At 37.9% G+C, this 17,984-nt stretch overlaps 2 protein-coding genes across 5 annotated transcripts in view; both read left to right on the top strand.

Moving 5' to 3' along the window:
- Positions 1 to 35: 35 nt before the first annotated feature.
- Positions 36 to 17,984, top strand: part of foxp3b (forkhead box P3b) — a 38,110-nt gene continuing 20,161 nt past the window's right edge. For 3 of the 4 annotated variants that reach the window (XM_072713170.1, XM_072713173.1, XM_072713171.1), the window contains exon 1: positions 3,873 to 4,180. The gene's annotated coding sequence lies outside the window, so the exon portion shown is untranslated. Of the gene's footprint in view, positions 49 to 3,872; positions 4,181 to 17,984 lie in introns of those variants that run through there. The other variant, XM_072713172.1, reaches the window with a different exon arrangement.
- Positions 12,776 to 15,393, top strand: LOC140591708 (uncharacterized). The gene is made up of 2 exons (XM_072713169.1): positions 12,776 to 14,287; positions 14,387 to 15,393. The coding sequence occupies exons 1-2, from the start codon at positions 13,515 to 13,517 to the stop codon at positions 14,850 to 14,852; spliced, it is 1,239 nt and encodes a 412-aa protein (XP_072569270.1). The 5' UTR covers positions 12,776 to 13,514; the 3' UTR covers positions 14,853 to 15,393.

Genomic DNA, 17,984 nt, shown 5'->3' with positions numbered 1-17,984 from the left:
TACAACTTTACACTGTACATCCTGTATTGTGCCAGCTGACATCTATAGGTGAGTTACAAATGATAGAACAAATAGTCCTGTCTTTGAATTGTTTCACTGCCAATGTTTAGAAAGGGTTGAATGAAGAATTTTTAAACCATAACTTAACAACATAATAACATAATTATGTTGATTTAGTTAAAGTTAGCAATTAGTGAACTTAATGTTCCGTTCATTATTCTTTTTAATGAAGTTATTATTTTATTCTAACCCGTTCATTAGATATTTAAACAAAAATACAGTTGACAAAAAAGTCCTAATATAAAGTTATTCATCAAATTAAACGTTTGCTTCTGTCGGTGTCTGCTCACAGCTTTGACTGCGGAAGACTCGCTTGTTTCACAAATGTGATACTTTTCAGAATAATAAAGGTTTTATCATGATTATATACACATTCCCATTGTATATCATTTTGTGTGTGAAGGAAAGCTGTATCTCATATGATATTAATGTAAGTATTCAGAAGGTCACGTTAAGTATTTCCTAAAAAAGTTAGGCGACTGAAATTGATGGTCGGATGGATGTACAGTATGAGATATTTTTTGAAAAACAGGTCCCTGTTCACCAAAATCTAAAACAGTGGAACGTTTTCTGGATCCTAGAAATAGATGATATCAGGCATTTTTCATTGGTGTCTTACTAAAACTTCTTTCATATAGTTTTTACACTATATTATATACATTATTACAATATTGCTTTTTTTCCAGCAACCATGGCAGACAATTTAAAGTTGCACGTAGTGTTAAATGAACTGAAAGAAGATGAAAGGCACTTCAGAAATGCAGTTTCATCATCATCATCTAATTCCAACCAATTCCATCTTATAATAATGTTTTTATTCCAACATGTTGCTCAGGACCCTGGCATAGAGTGAATGAAGATCTGTACAGTGAATAATTATTTGTTGTAATTCAGAACTTCTAGTGAATGACATAGTAACACTTTACTTGAGGGGTATAAATAATGTAGTAATACACTCTTACTTAATCTGTCACTTACCAGGCAACTAAGTGCTAGTTATGTACTGATCCCATATTCGGTCATGTTACCGACTGTTCAATACAAGTATTGAGACAAAGTATTCATAGTTAAATGTACACACTGCGACTTTATACTGGATAAGTGGTTGGGAAATGAATATATGTCCATCCAAGTGATGTTTAGATATGTAGCTCCTGGAAAAATCTATTGACTGGGCTCCCTATTGAAAACCGTAAGTTGGATCAGATGTTCAGTCAGCACATTGAATCCAGCACTCAAACATTTTTTTTTGCAATTTCCAGTAAAGTTTCAAACATGTCGAAAGCCCTTGGGAAGTCTTCTGAAGGCAACTAAAATCTCAGTATTGATTGAAGTAGGCCAACATTTACACTACACTCAAATTCTTAACTGTATAATCTGTTTCTCTTTATACCTAAAGTAATAGTCAAAACAAGTCTTAGGTGCAGAAAGTTGTTAATTTAGGGGAAAATGCAGCTTACTGTTTCCCATCATTTGTTCATTTTTGTGCTTGCGTATTACAGTGTGTGACATTGCAGTTACATTGGTCCATTCCTGGCTGTGCTACGTTCAGATCAATACCATGACTTAATATAGGTATAAATATAGCTACGATCTTTTAGCTAAAAAAAAGTCTCAAAAACAAGCAAAAAAAAACTGAAAATAAAAATCCAACTAAAGTTATGTGTTGTCTGCCCTTAGGAAAGTATCATATTATCTTTTGCGGCTGTATTACTATTGCTTCCGATTATAGAAAATTCAGTTAGTCATTTGTACAAGAATTTATTTGTGAATTGTGAAGTGCAAGAGTAAAATGTTAGCTTTATTTTTATTTATTCATTCTATTATTTATGATTATTACTAGATTTTATTAAAGACAGCAGCAAAACACACAGACATCATAAGATAATAACACTTCAATCTGGCCACTGTTTTTAGTGGCAAGAATTTATACAACAGACCCTAAGTGTTTATGAAGGTTTGCTGGTGGAGCGTAACTTCATCAGGTTAATTGTAGTAAGATTTGAGTTTGTAATGCGTGGGAATTGGGTGGCATACTCTTGTTTACATATTTTTGGTTTTAATAAACACAGGCAACACTGAAATCTTTGTCCTCTTTAGTTCCATTGCCCTGGATGGGGGACTTCTGTGAGCACCACCACATGGGCGCTGCAGCATGGCACCTAAAATGGCCACAATTTTATAAACAATTGAATCGAGCCTTTCCATAGTATTCCCTAAGCTCTGCTTTGGTTTACAGAAACCATTACACTTCCTACCAAAGCAGGTTAACCTATTTGGTTACACATCTAAATACCACAGAATAGACATATGTTTCGGAGAGGCATGGTGGCTCTGTGGGTAGTGTAGTTACCTCACACCTGCAGCACTGGGGGTTTGAACCCTGTGTGTGTAGTTTGCACGTTCTCTGGTTCCCTCCCACTGCCTAACATATAGTGATACCTTTTTCAGCATTACTTATTTATAGTGGCATAATATAGTTCCATAGTGTAAGTATAATTATAGTATGCAGCCTACAATGAACTTGCATCCTGTCCAGTGTGTACCTCTGCTTTGTAGCCTGCACTGCTTAGGTTACATTATAGCTGACCCAGTCCAACATTACCTGTTGGAAGATGAACAGATGATCTTCATTAGCAAAGCTTCCGCTTCACAGTTAGTCACTCCACAAACTTGAAGGAAATGTCTCATTTGTGTTCCAGTTTGTAGCTACTAATAATTGTGAAGCATTGGCATCTTATGCGTTCTTTGCTTTTTTTTTGCTGCAGTTTGGTCATAGCTACGTTACAGCATTCTTTGCAGTTTCTAGCCACTACCTGGAAGCATTTTTCCAGTAGTCAGTTTGAGGTTTGCGAACGATCATTTATTAGTCGTTAGCTATTTAGAGGCATAACACTGCATAATGTGAAACTTATTGTGAAATGCTTATTGTTGCACGTATTTTTCCATGCAACGAAAGAAAAAACAAAACAGTTAAGTGGTCCAGATAAGATGGTTCATATATAATAAATATTGTGCAGACCTAAAGATTTCAAGGCAAAACTTCATTTTATGAATATGGAAAAATTCAGTGGGCCTCTTGAAAACTACAATGCACAAAGACAATACTGTCTTGCAAACAAACACAGCATAAAATGAGAATCACATTAATGACCACTGGTTATTTTCACCAGCACTATATACACCACTTTTTAACATTGCTTTGTGTCATCATTATAATTTATTTCAGATAAATAATTTGGCAGTCATTGGATAAAACGCTTTACCTGGCTAAATGTAGTTTATTTCCTGTATGTTACGGTAATGAGGATACATTGCTTTTTGGTTGCCTGTTCACTCTCTGTGTTGATGACATGAGTTAAATTAGTTATGTAGCTACCATACTGGTCTGAGGGAGAGATATTTACTAAATAAAACATATCATCCAATACATGTATACTTAAGAATGCTTCCATAGTAAGCATTTTAGTCTTATATACATAGAAAGTTTGTCAGCTTTTCTCTTTTATCACAGCTAAATGCAGAAAGAAATGTCCTTTGAATACTGAAGGAAAAATGTATTAATTTAAACAGCACTGGAGAAAAACAGAAGACCGAATACAGAGAACAAAATGTATTTAATAACCTAAAATAACCAGGATACTTCAATAACCAGTGTTCTTTACATGATTAAAATACTGCCATTTGCATTTATTTATCTAGCAGATGCTTTTGTCCACAGCTATGTGTGTTTGAGAAAGCAGAGCCAGCCAGTCCCTGGAGCAATCGTTACTAACGATAACAAAGGTTGTGAAAAGGGATAACAGTAATAAATAGGGACATACTGTAGACCATGGTGCTTTTGGGGCGCCTTTTTCGTTCATGGGCTTTCAGTGCTGCGTGCTTGTTTTTACCTGCCAAATAAGCCCATACCACATCATATGAAGTGTTGCGTCTTTGTAAGCCAATAGCACGCGGCGGAACAGCATCCTTTGATTTTCCTGCTTTCTTCTCAGACTGAAGTTGCTTGTGATTTGTGCTTTTTTTGTTGTTTTGCTTTTCTTTTAGAGACGAGCCAGCTCTTCGTCAATCCCGTCGTAAGAAGGAATAAGAGAGGAGGAAGAGCTGCCCAAGGAGTGAGGTAGATGACATGCTCTTATCGGTTTGTTTCCTGTCTGCGGCCATGATGACTTCATCTTGTAGCCAATTTGATTTCTAATCCATGCTTGACTCTGGACGCTGTCGTGCCGAAGTCAGGTGTGGATTTTGTTTCGTGAGGCCTTTCGTTCCGGTAAACCGGAAAGATGGCTCTTTTGTGCCAAGGTAGTAAGAACAGCGTGTATGCTTACCTTCAACCTTAACATTTAAAATTTTTAAGTTTTTACCCCGATGAATAAATATTAACGGCATAATAAGATCTGCCTGTTGGTTAAGTGTTTTAAATAGGTAATGTAATGATTTTTAGAAATGTTGCAAATTGACGTGAAATTTGCTGGTGATTTTACAAGCCTTTCTCTATACAGGCCAATTTAATCAAAGACTTCAAGGTTTCAAAAATATACAGCATGTGTATCCATACTATCATTACTAGAATTGCTGCCTTATACCAAGACACTGCATATTAATGGCAAGTGAATAATGTTATTTTATCTATGGAGTATGATTATGAATGACATCTTTTCTGTGTAAAGAGCATCAGTTATTTGTGACAATGTAGTTTTAATCTTAGTTATCGCATAAATGTTATGTGATCCAGCACTACAGTATTAGTCGCTTTCACAGAAAAGTAACTGGTTAGTGATTCCACAAAATGTCATGTAAGTAGGAGGAATTGAAAACGATCACAGCTAGCATTACTAAATTTGCTAATCTTTCTATTTACATGGACCTTGAAATGTTCTGAAAATTGTAATTTTGGTGGATTACTCAGGAGGAGCTGCCATACTGTAGGTATAGTTCAGAGTAAGGTTCTGAGTATTATGATGCTTGTTTTAACATTAGAGTGTTTACAAGGGTAAATGGATCGTATAGAGTGAAGATACAATATCAGTCCAAAAATGTTGGGACTCTAACGAGAGTTCTGGGACATTCTCATTAGGACACCTTTTCTTGAGTCTAAAAAGTCATTTAACCTGGCAGGTGCAGCAGAGAACCCTAGAATCAGATAGTGTCATTTTGGCACCCTTTATGCTCAGAATTCCAACTTTATGTACTGATACTAATATGTAAATACCAATAGAAGTAATATTTCATTAATAACGATGTTTAATGTCAAAAACACAGATCAGGTGAGTCCAGTTCAGATTTCTATCAAGTTTCTTAGAGCTCCCTTTAAGCCTAATAAACAAAGAATATGTTTTTTAGGGACACTTTGTAGTCTGTTAGTGTTTTAACACTTAATGTTAGAATTTTGTTAAAAGGAGGATGAAAGTGCAGATCTTAGATTAAAATATAACAACAGTAAAATGGTAAAAATATAATGAATGCAGACCATTTCCTAAAAAGGAAAATTGTAACTATTTATAGCATATTTGTGTATAACGAAGATATGTGTACACATCAACGGCATCGGTTATTCTTTGCCGGACATGCCATCCAATTTCTACTTTATACCTAAAGGTGCTTCAAACCCATAAATAAATACTGTAAAATAAATTGCAGATTTTATTTGTAAAAATTACATTTTCAGTGATTATAAGCATTTGACACAACATTTCAATCCCCTTGTGACAAGTGCTAGAGCATAAAACCAAGCTCACGCATCGTCAGCCAATGGCTGCCAGAAGGCTAGACCTGTGCTTCATCATTGGCTAACAGATCTATATGATTTTGTTTATATTTACTAAGCAGTTTGGTAATATTTTACTTGATAATACTTAGTAATAACTCAGTTACTACTGAAGTACAAATCATGAACAAATCATAATCAAATATAGTCGACAAAAGATGTGTCATGATTCATTAATGATGAACAAACACAAGATCATTATTTCACGTGTTCTTCATGACTTGTTTGTTCAGTAGTTTACAAACATTTACAGAATTAATAGATATAGTAACAAATATAGTAACGGAGATAAAAAATGTTACGATTCATTAATGATGAATGAACATGACATCAGAATGTAACTAAGACTTAGTTGATGGTTAATTAATACATGATTAATAGCATAATGCTAATTTGTGTCCCATCAAATAAAGTGTTACCAGAATTTTTGACTGTTAACTGCTAAACTGACAGCTATTTTATACATTCAACATGTTACCTGAAGATTTATCATCAGTATTTGTATTATGTATTAGGTACTTAGCATTGCAGTGGGGATGGGGAAAAAGTATTTAAACTGAACATATCAACTGTAAACTGAAATATGATCTTGCAATATACAGTAGGAGAATTATGCACAACAATAGCACGTCATGCCATTCGGGTGTCACGTCACTGTTCTGTGTCCATTTCATTTGGCCAAAACGGGCGTTTTATTGCAAAGAACAGAGTTACATAACACCTTACATAAGGTCTTAAAAGTGCAGTTATTGCTACTGTTGTGTTATCATCACATACCTAATGTTTTTCATTAAACTGAGGTCTGGGCAAAACCTTAATGCTTTAACTCAAATATTTCGTAGTATATTTACTATGTAAATTAGTTCATATTTGAATGACTCAATTCTATTCCCCATAGATATTCACCAATTTTACATTCACTGGGCAAATAATAATAATTTGTTTCCAATAGTAATTATTTTCTTTCCCCTTTACTTTTTTATATGTTGATTAATTTTCTGAAGGGTTATTGAGCCACTGAACAACACAGCCATTTTACAGAAGCTGATACTTCGCACCAAGGAAATTGCTTACTTAGACATAACGTTTTTCCTTTAAATTAGCAGTTTATTTTGAACCTATTTGTGAAACTCACACAAGTCACCCAGTACTAGCGCTAAGCAAGGCTGAAGAATCAGATCAATGTTATTGTCATGTTTTTGTATTTTTACTGTCTAGCTAGGCGTGTCAGCCCGATGAGTGAGTGGAATTACGGCTCAGAGCACGACAGCACATCTGCAGCGCTGTGCACTCATAGACCCCCTGCTTGCCGTGTGACTGCCAGTGCATCCTCTCTGATATCTCTTTGTCACAGTGACGCCATGTCTGCCATTAATATTGCCAAGCCACAGCTGTTTATTATCTACATGCAAGAACTTGTACTATAATGTAATGCTAATTCCACATGCATTGTTCTGCACCCGTGCTAAACAAACACCCCAGATTGCAATTTCGGCTGAGGTCAAAACAAATTCATTTCTGTCGTATGGATTTATTCTTATGGATGACTGGGGTTAATAAATATAGGTTAAATAACTGAAAGCAGACAGATGGAAGCTGTGAGTCAAAGAAATTAGTGTGGGAGAAACTTCCACTTTCACAGACTGATCAGACAGTGTTGCCGATATCATTTTCTGTGAAGTTAGCCATTATGACTCAATTGAGACCATTTAAAGGATTGGTCTAGCTACATATGTTCTTGGGTGGTTACACACACTTAACAACTTCCACATATCCTCATTATCCTAGATTTTTTTTTTTATTTGAATTAATATGTTTCCAAGTTTACTTGGCCAAGGGCTGACCTGAAAGGAAGGAAAATCAAAATGATGATTCACAAATGGCACATTATTCCTTCAGAGTGCACTAGAACCATATAGAAAAGGTGGCAAAAAAGGAGAAAACAAAAAAGACTAATGCAGTGTGTGTTTGAGGAATTCTCAGAAGCCTTGTACTGATGTCAATAATGATAAGCTGCTGGATTTTTGGTTGTCAGAATGATCTGCATCCTAACATTACTTCATGAAACAATATCATAGTAACGTCAATATCATAGTATTATTTTGTTGTCTAGACATTGCATTCAGTGTGCAGTGACACTACTACTTGGATTTAAAAGAAAATATTTATGGGGAAATAATTCAGACTGCTGTCAGAAGAAGTACATCTAAAATTCCAAAATTGGCATTAGAGCTGAAAATACTGTTTTTAACTTGGAATTTTCATTATGCCCTGCATTTTGCCTTTAACTACAGCTGATGCTTCAACAGTAACTTTTTTATGCATTTTAAAGGATTTTGCAGTAGGTACCAGAAATGCTGTTTAGGCATCAGGCTGCATATATGAACCTAGCTATGTAAGAGACATTCAGATAGAAAAGAATCAAGGCAGTTCATATCTTGATTACCTTCGTATGCTTCTGAGTGGATAGAGAAGAGCCTTTGAACAACCTTTCTTTTATTGGAGGTGGGGGTGTAAAACTAATTCATTTAAATTTTAATGCAGGAATCATTATATATCTTAATAAAAATGAATTTGGGCTCTCAAGCCAGTTGGGGTTCCAAAGTTTTTTTTGGAAAATGTGATGCAGATTTTTTTGTGATGTGTGCGCTTTTCTTGAAAATTGACAGGTGAATGAATAGAGTGAATTGTTTTGTTTTTTTTTAACCACGTTCTTCCCAATCTGATATTGCAGATATGCATGAGTAATACGCATGACTAATATGGAGAAATGTATAAGAAGTACTGAAAATGGTGCAAAACAGCAAAATACAAATAATCGCTTAGAGTTCATTTTCTGCTGTCTGGAAATGAAAGAAAACATTATTTTGGTTTAAATACAGTACACGGTTCAATGTAGAAACAGGATAAAATGTTTTAAACAATTTACCTGTAGGAAATAATATTACTTCTCTGTTGATCTTTATGACCATATTTCACTAAATATCCCATAACACCATCAAAGGGATCTACTTTAACTGTATAGAATAAGGCCGTTTTCAAAGGTATATAGCAATAGTGACTTCTGGAATACAGTGGTATTTGTGACATATTTTAATTGCTGAAGAAAATCTATGAGGGCATAAACATTATTTTCAAAATCCAGGTAAATGTCCCAAAAGAGGAATAAGGACAAAACATGATGTGAAAAGAAGACCTTTAGTCTGATCATGTTACAAGAAGCACATCAACACATATTTGCGCACTTAGGCTTATGGAAGATATGAAGTAAACTATTTCCATTAATCCTTCTTCTAATCACTTATCCTGACCCAGGATGCAGTGTAAACTGATTGCAAGTAAGATATAAATCTTTATGCGCATTTCCTAAGAAGTTTATGAACTGATTTTTCTGGTATTAGCAAATGTCTTTATTAGTCATATATAAATCTGCAAGGTATAGTACACAAATGTATATCTTTAATCAGTGTGTTCAATCAGCATATACATGAAATGCATTCATTGGGACTGCAAGTTTGTCACGGATGCTATATTTAAACCTGATTTCCTCGATTCCTTGTGTTTTAAACATGGGCCTGCAGATAGTTAATCATTGGTAATATAAGAATGTACTATTAATATATAAATTTTCCATTTTTGTTTTTATTTTGGAAATTTTATTTAGATAACGTACCTTCAGACACACGCATGCACACACAAAAATACACAAACTTTTATTTCCAAACGACCTCAATTCGCCTACAAAATGCACACCCACAAAAACCAAACCGTCTTGCAAAAATTGAGTTTCCTTCTGAAACATTCTGTTGCCTGAGTTTTTACATTAAAAAAAAAAGAAGATCATGACATTTTGTTGGGCGTGGGGTGTTTTAAATGTCAGTTTGAAAAAATGGGGAATTACTCACTACCTGTGTGCCAAAGAATAATGGAAAAAGTTTACTTATTATATGCATGTTTCAAACTATGGAGCCAGGTTTGTCAAGTTTGTAATGTTTTCTGAAGTAAGGAAACAAAAAAACCGCAATCGAAAGTTCATGGGATTATGATTAAACTTTTTTACTCCATTGCATTGGTAATACTTTCTTATGTGCGTGCATTAACCACAGGCTGACTGGTTTTCTGAGGCTGGCTAGTTACAACACCTGGGTATTTTACCTATGCTTTGCAATTACAGGCACATGCTATACACTGCTGGTACTGATAGCAACAGGAAATGCCAGTATTATAAAATATCATGTCTTATTCTGAAATGCCTGTTAGCAGCTAGAAGCAACACGTACTTCACCTTGTTAAATAACAGTGTGCACAATGCGTATACAGTTTGCATCTTGCAGCTGCCGTATTATCATACCTGTCATACCTGAGTCTGAATTTCAAGTGCAAGCCAACCCTGTCAGAGGGACCATTTAAACTGTCAGTTTAAACGCACAGTTAAATTGCATGTGAATGAAGAGTATGCTGGAATTAGAACTGCCAGTCAGCGGGAAATTCATTTTCTGCTCTATATAAGTTTAGCTTGTGTGAAACATAACTTCCAAAACAGGTGGCTTTAAGATTACAAATATCCAAGATTGCTCTTTTGCAGTATTGCTAAGCACATTGAAATGTACCATTCAGTTTTGCCAAAACTACAGCACGTCAGCCTGTTATTCGTAATCAATATGTGATCTTTTATCTGGTAAGTTTAGAACAGGTGATGAATCGGTTAGGGCTGTTTTTTCCACACCAGGTTTCCAGAAACTTAACTGCAGTCTGGGTAGTATGACAAAACATCAAGATGCTTATAATTGTTCAGCAATGTTTCTTATCACATCTTGATCAATAGTCAGCTCTCACCCAGCAGATGAGAGAGGCTGGCAGCACACAATGTACTGTGGCATTATGTTGCATTGCTAAAATGGGAAGGCCGGCTTTACAAAGCGGCCTTGAGTTTTAATGCCATGACTTGCTGAGATGCACAAGGAAACAAATAACAGAGTAACACAGGTACAGAAACAAAAACCCACACCTGGGAATGGAATCCCCCTGCTGCACACTTTACCATAATGTAGTAAGGTAAATAAGTTGCTCTATTATTGTACTTCCCTTTTGATCTCTATAATTAATAATTATGAACACAATTACAAAAAACAGCCTTGTTTCATTTTGGTTCATTTCAAAAACTTTCTCTTTTTCTTTGGAGGTGAAGGGGTTGTTTTTCTCATGAAATGAAGAGAAAAAAAAGAAAACCGCAGAGAGATTCTGTACTTTTGTTTTTGACTGAATTCCTGTTTCCTGGGCTTGTGCGCTTGTGTGTTCATGCTCACAGAATGTGTTCTAGCTGTCTAAAGCTGTATGGATGCGAAACACTTTCTGGGCACTTCATAGCCTTGTAGGGCTGACATTTACCAATAAGCATTATTAACCTCAAAGGTGGTAATAATAGAATCATCCGTTATCATCCAAGCTTTACAGATCCAGCCGCTTAAAATTTCCCCACTTTCCATGACAGGTCCTTGACAGGACCTTGACTGGCTCTTGGCTGGTCCTTGACTGTAATGAGATCCCCCACGATGATGTAATGAAAAAGGGGGCCGGCATGATCCACCCCTCAACTCTCTGTGTGTAAAGTACTTGCAATGATCTATCCATCCACCAGGGAGAGCAGTAATCTGAAGTGACTTACCTGAAATCAGGTAAGATACCTGAATCAGGTATTGTAACTCCACTGCAAAAAATGAAAATCTAAGCAAGTACAATTTCCCTATATTTAAACAAAATTCCAATTTCATTAATAAACTTACTACACTGCAATAAATGGCCTGTGAAATTTAGAAATAGTTTCTGTTGTGAGGCAAAGATGGCCTAAAACTGTCAAAATGTGTTTTTAGTCAGTTTATTGATGAAATTACAATTTTATTTTACTTCCCTCTTTGGAGATGAGGCGGTCCCAAGATATGTCCAATACAATAATTACAGGCCTAAACAAAGTATTAAGACTGATATTGTCAAGCAATGAGAGGTATATGAAAATTAATCAGATTTGAAGCCCATTAAGCTTGTTTGGCACAAGATGAAAGATTTCATGCGCAAGGAGGCCAAGCCAGGTACAAAGCAGCAGCATGTCCAAGAGTTATTTTGGGAGAAGAGAGTGACCCAAGATGTGTGTGACAGACTAATTACAGGTCTAAACAAAGTAATAAGGTTGACTGTGGAGAATAAAGGTGTGTTCTTTCTTTCTGTCTGGCTAACAGCCGGATAGGCTGCTGGTGGCTGCATATCCACGGGGGGGGGGGGGTGATGTGTGAATGTGTCATTAACTTCTCTGCTTGGCCACAATGAAACAATGAGACAGATGAGACAGATGTTTGAAGCGGTCAAGGTGAGGTTATTTTTTTAACCTAAGAAACACTGCTTTCAGATCATAAGAACATAAGAACTATACAAACGAGAGGAGGCCATTCGGCCCATCAAGCTCGCTTAGGGAGAACTTAACTAATAGCTCAGAGTTGTTAAAATCTTATCTAGCTCTGATTTAAAGGAACTCAAGGATTCAGCTTGCACTATGTTATCAGGAAGACTATTCCATATTCTGACTATCAAGCCAGTCGGTTAAATAAACACTACTAAACAGTCATTACACACTACCAGTCAAAACTGTTGTTGGCATGTAAATTAGAAACCAGAAGACTATAGTGGAAAAAAAGTATGATCGTCTACCAAAAACATTTATACACTGTATAGTCATGACTGACATGCTGAGGCTGGGTTTGAACCAGTGACCTGGGGAACACAAGCACACAGGCTTAGCCCACTGAGCCACACAGGGACCCTGAAAGTGCAAATGTTTTTTGCATGAAAGTTCACCATAGCAAATACCCTGAGCAAGGAACTGCCCACAAGCACAAGAAAAGTGGTGGGGCTGGGGGCTGGGGGCTGGGGGCTGGGGGCTGGGGGTGGGGGGTCAACTGAATGTGTGAAAGTCATTAACATCTCTTTTGACTGGTAGTATGTGTGTGTTTGTGTGTGGGTTTGCATAGATCACATTTGAGGACCAAATTGCCCCCAAAGTGTAGTAAAACCTGAAATTTTCCTACTTTTGGGGACATTTTTTGAGGTCCCTATTTGGATAAACACTTTTAAAGCCTCTGATCACAAATTTTTCTGAACACATACAAATCGAATTTCAATGAAAAAGTTGGCCAAAATTTCACATCTGTTCACGACTATACGCTCGGGTGGTGAACAAAAGCACTGGCAAAGTCTTGCATTTCTGAAAAGTTTCAATACGCAGAAAAAGACTAGTCACATTAGAGTGCTATTTCGTGAAGTCTGGTCCACCATCTAAACGGCTAAATAGAAATAGAAGAAATCACAAGACAGAAAACACTTTAACATCCCTCCATCACAGAGCCGGACTCGCCATCAAAACTGTAAGCTCCTCTAAACCCAGCTTATTGTACCTTGATACCTTGTACGTTGCTTTGGATAAGTCTGCTAAATGCTTTAAATGTAAATATAAATATTGTACAGTGTAAAGCCATGTAGCAGAAATGACTTGGGGTCAGTAATCCAGGAGACATGGAGGTGTACAGTAAATATCCATTGTCTTCCCAACATCAGTCACTGAATGGTATTAAAAAAGCACTGGAGAGTTCAAAGCATACAATTCTCACAGTCTATCAGCACCACCAACATTCAGATGTAAATGAGCTTCAGATGTAAATGCATGCTGGCTGACCAGATCACCCCCCCTGGAAAGAAAATATCCCTATTCCCTTTTATTGTCCTTGGTGATTTTAACAGAGTGAATCTACACCAGGAACTTCCTAAATACAGACAGCATATCGACTGCCCCACCAGGGACAACATCACACTGGACCACTGTTACACCATTTTAAAAGATGCCTATCGCTCTGTCCCCCGGGCAGCTTTAGGACATTCTGGTCACTGTATGGTCCATCTTATTCCAATTTACAGGCAACAGCTTAAACGTGCCAAGCCTGTAGTCAAAACTGTGAAGAAGTGGACCAATGCAGCAAAGCAGAAACTGCAGGACTGTTTTGACTGCACTAATTGGACTGTCTTTGAAGCTGCATCTGATAATCTGGATGAGCTGACAGACACTGTGACATCATACATCAGTTTTTGTGAAGATGTGTGTGTCCCGACCAAGACCTTCTGCACATACAACAACAATAAACCATGGTTCACTCCCAAACTGCAACATCTTCACCAGGCTAAGGAGGATGCCTACAGAAGTGGTGACAGGGCCCTGTACAGGCAGGCCAGGAACACGCTGACCAGTGAGATCAAAGTGGCAAAAAGAAGCTACTCTGAGAAGCTGAAAGAACGGTTCTCAGCCAATGACCCTGCATCAGTGTGGAGAGGCCTGCGAGATATCACCAGCAACAGACGACCCCTACCCCCCGCTGAAGCAAACAAAGACCTGGCAGATGAGCTGAACAACTTCTACTGCAGGTTTGAGATAAACAGATTCACACCCCCCATCCACCCCACTCCAGAGACAATAACCCCCATCACACCTCGTACCCCCCTATCCTCCCCCCTGGAACTCAGAATACACAAAGCGGAAGTGAGCCGGCTGTTCCAGAAACAGAAAACCAAGAAGGCCCCGGGACCAGACGGTGTATCCCCCTCCTGCCTCAAAACCTGTGCTTATCAGCTGGCTCCCATCTTCACCCGCATCTTCAATAGATTCCTGGAGCTGTGTGTAGTTCCCTCGTGCTTCAAACGCTCCACCATTATCACGGTCCCCAAAAAACCCACCATTACAGGACTGAATGACTACAGACCTGTCGCCTTGACGTCTGTGGTCATGAAATCCTTTGAACGCCTGGTTTTAGCCCATCTAAAGGACATTACAGGACACCAGCTGTACCCCCTGCAGTTTGCCTATCGGGCAAACAGGTCGGTGGATGATGCAGTGAATATGGGGCTGCATTATATCCTGCAACATCTGGTCCGTCCAGGAACTTATGCCAGGATCCGATTTGTGGACTTTAGTTCGGCTAAACGAGCATAGATTTTAACGAGCAGTTAAAATCATTTCAGATCCGTCACATCCTGGACACAATCTTCTCCAGCTACCCCCCTCTGGCAGGCGCTACAGATCTGTTTACAAAAACTGTTTACACTCTACCTCGCACCTTAAAATTGCACAGTGTTACTCACCTGTGTATATTTATAATATTTATAATTTTTCACATTTGTATTGTATTTGTATTGTATTGTACTGTATTTGTACAGTATTTCTTGTATACGGTATTTTGTTTTTATAGTGTCACTTATTGTAGAGCTGGGTGATATGGCCTAAAAATAAAATCTCAGATCTTTTCACAAAAAATCTGATTTCCGATTTTAATCGATTCTCCCCTCCCCTACTCAAAATCAAACTACTTTATTTAGCTTTTTTTACTTTAGACCACACCTTTAGGAGCAGTGTGTGGCTCAGTGGGCTAAGCTGTGTGCTTGTAATCAGAAGGTCACTGGTTCAAGCCCAGCCTCAGTATGTCTGCAGCTCCTTGAGCAAGGCCCCAACAGGTGGCCTTCACAGACAACTTATTCTTCAAAGATCAAGTTGAGGGAGGCATAAACACAATTTCCCCACGGGGATCAATAAAGTGTCAGTTATTATTGTGAACACTTTTAGAAAGGTTTCTCTATAGCTTATTTTAAAACTGGCAACAACACAATACACCCTCAAACTTATAAATAAAAGTAATAAGTAATATTGTAATAACAATAGAAAAAAAACACATAATTTTATCATGTCAGCTTAGTATTAAGTAAATACTTTATGCCATTGGGTTTGACATATTATATTACAATTACAATTACAAATTACAGAAGTAGCAACACCTTTCTTTGGGCACGTGCCATCTTTTCCCCTGTCATTGCCATGTTGTTAGTGAATCTGCTACAGTGTTAATTTACCCGTGAGGAATGGTGCATCGCATTAGTTCCGCATTTGGCGCTTGTGTGTAAAAAAAGTAATAAAATCGATTTCATGAAAACATATCGTCCTGAACTGTAAATTCGAATTAATCAATTAAATTGATTTATCGCCCAGCTCTAACTTATTGTTTGTGTATGAGAGAGTATCAAACTGTGGGAAACTAATTCCTTGTGTGCCCCAGCACACTTGGCGAATAAAAGCTGATTCTGATTCTGATTGCTGCAGCAGGTGAGACCTATGACCTACAAATTCTTTAATCAATCAACAGTTACAGTATCAACAATCAATGGCTGGACAGTTGATACAGGGACAATGATCACAACACACATCAGAACAGCCTTCCCAAAGCCAACAAACTGAACCCTATTGAAAATTTGTGGACTATGCTTAAAATAAAGCACTTTAAAACAAATCAATATACTGTAGGACCAAAGTGCTGTACAAAGGATAAATAAGAATAGACAATAAACAAACCAATAAAGCATATTAAAATAAAATAAGTAAATAAAATAAATTAAAACAAAAATGAGCTTTTTTAATTCATAGCAAAGACCATTCAATCATTTAACCCTGTAAAAAGAAAAGTAAAGTTTTTGTAAAGACAGCGCCATCTAATGGTATCACCCTGCAAGTGAATGAATGGGCGGGTTTATAGTCAAATATAGGCCCACCCCTAGAAGAAGGGGGGCTCTACCTTTCGGATGGTAATTGGAAGGAACTTGGCTGGGATTTGGCTGCCAGCCAGACTGGAGGGGAAATTTTAAGTGGCTGGATCTGTATCAAACACCTCTCACAGAAATTTAGAGAAAGAGGCCCTTTATGCCGTGCAACATTTTTTAGAAACACTTTCTCACTTGGAAGTGGTACTCAAACCTGGACACTATGCATGTCTTCACTTGATAACTGCTGCTTTCACAGTGATCCAATCGGTGCTTAACTTACTCAAAAGGTACCAGAACGTAATGAGAGTGGAGGGGTAATGAGGCCGGTGCGGATTGTGGGACACAGACAAAACACGGTAGTGAAAGCATGCTATGCATTTTTAAGAATTAATCTAAACTAATAAAGGAGGTGAAATTTCATGAAGACTGCCCTGTATATTAAAATAAACAAATAGGTGGCAGAATCAGAAACTGTGCGGTCCCAGACAATCAGAAACAGAGAGATCCCAGACAATCGGAAACAGAGAGGTCTGCCCCAGACAATCAGAAACAGAGAGGTCCCAGACAATCGGAAACAGAGAGGTCTGCCCCAGACAATCAGAAATGGAGTGGTCTATCCCAGACAATCAGAAACGGAGAGGTCAATCCCAGACAATCAGAAACGGAGAGGTTTCGTACAATCGAAAACAAAGTGGTCTGTCCCAGACAGTCGGAAACTGAGAGGTCTGTCCTGGACAATCAGAAACAGAGAGGTCCTGGACAATCAGAAGCAGAGAGCTCCGTCCTGGACAATCGGAAATGGAGAGTTCCATCCCCGGCAATGGGAAATGGAGAGGTCCCGGACAATCAGAAACAGAGAGGTCCCAGACAATCAGAAACAAAGAGGTTCCGTCCAATCGGAAATAGAGAGGTCTGTCCCAGACAGTCGGAAACTGAGAGGTCTGTCCTGGACAATCAGAAACTGAGAGGCCCTGGACAATCAGAAATGGACAGGTCCGTCCCAGACAATGTCAATCGGAAACAGAGAGGTCCACCCCGGACAATCAGGAATAGAGAGGTCCCAGACAATCAGAAACAGAGAGGTCCCGGACAATCAGAAACGGAGAGGTTCCGTACAATAGGAAACAGAGCGGTCTGCCCCAGACAGTTGGAAATGGAGAGGTCCGTCCCAGACAATTGGAAAGAGAGAGGTCCGTCCCCAACAATCAGAAACTGAGAAGTCCCGTACAATCGGAAACGGAGAGGTCTGTCCCAGACAATCGGAAACAGAGAGGTCCGTCCTGGATAACTGGAAATGGAGATGTCCCGGAAAGCTTTCCAGCAGGATCTGGCACAAATTAAGCACTTTAAAAAAATTTAAGTGTGTGTGCAGTGGCACAGAAAAAGCATGGCTTTTCCTTTCCCCAACTAAAGCTAAATACAGATATAATTCAACACTTGCTACACAGACCCACAGGGTATCATGCATTTCTTAGCAAACCATGAAATTCTCTAAACATCCTCCAAACAAAGCACAATGCTGTCGTTCTCCAAATAC

This window comes from Paramormyrops kingsleyae, chromosome 6 (genome assembly GCF_048594095.1).
Source record: "Paramormyrops kingsleyae isolate MSU_618 chromosome 6, PKINGS_0.4, whole genome shotgun sequence".
NCBI lineage: Eukaryota > Metazoa > Chordata > Actinopteri > Osteoglossiformes > Mormyridae > Paramormyrops > Paramormyrops kingsleyae.
The sequence above is the reverse complement of the archived record's forward strand: the minus strand, read 5'-3'. Positions and strand labels throughout refer to the sequence as shown.

What these genes read in the sequence shown, in the direction of transcription:
- LOC140591708 (XM_072713169.1), top strand. Translation starts at nt 13,515, where the DNA reads ATGAGCTTCAGATGTAAATGCATGCTGGCTGACCAGATCACCCCCCCT. An exon ending in CTGAACAACTTCTACTGCAG is followed by an intron (nt 14,288 to 14,386) that starts GTTTGAGATAAA and finishes CCTGGAACTCAG; the next exon opens with AATACACAAAGCGGAAGTGA.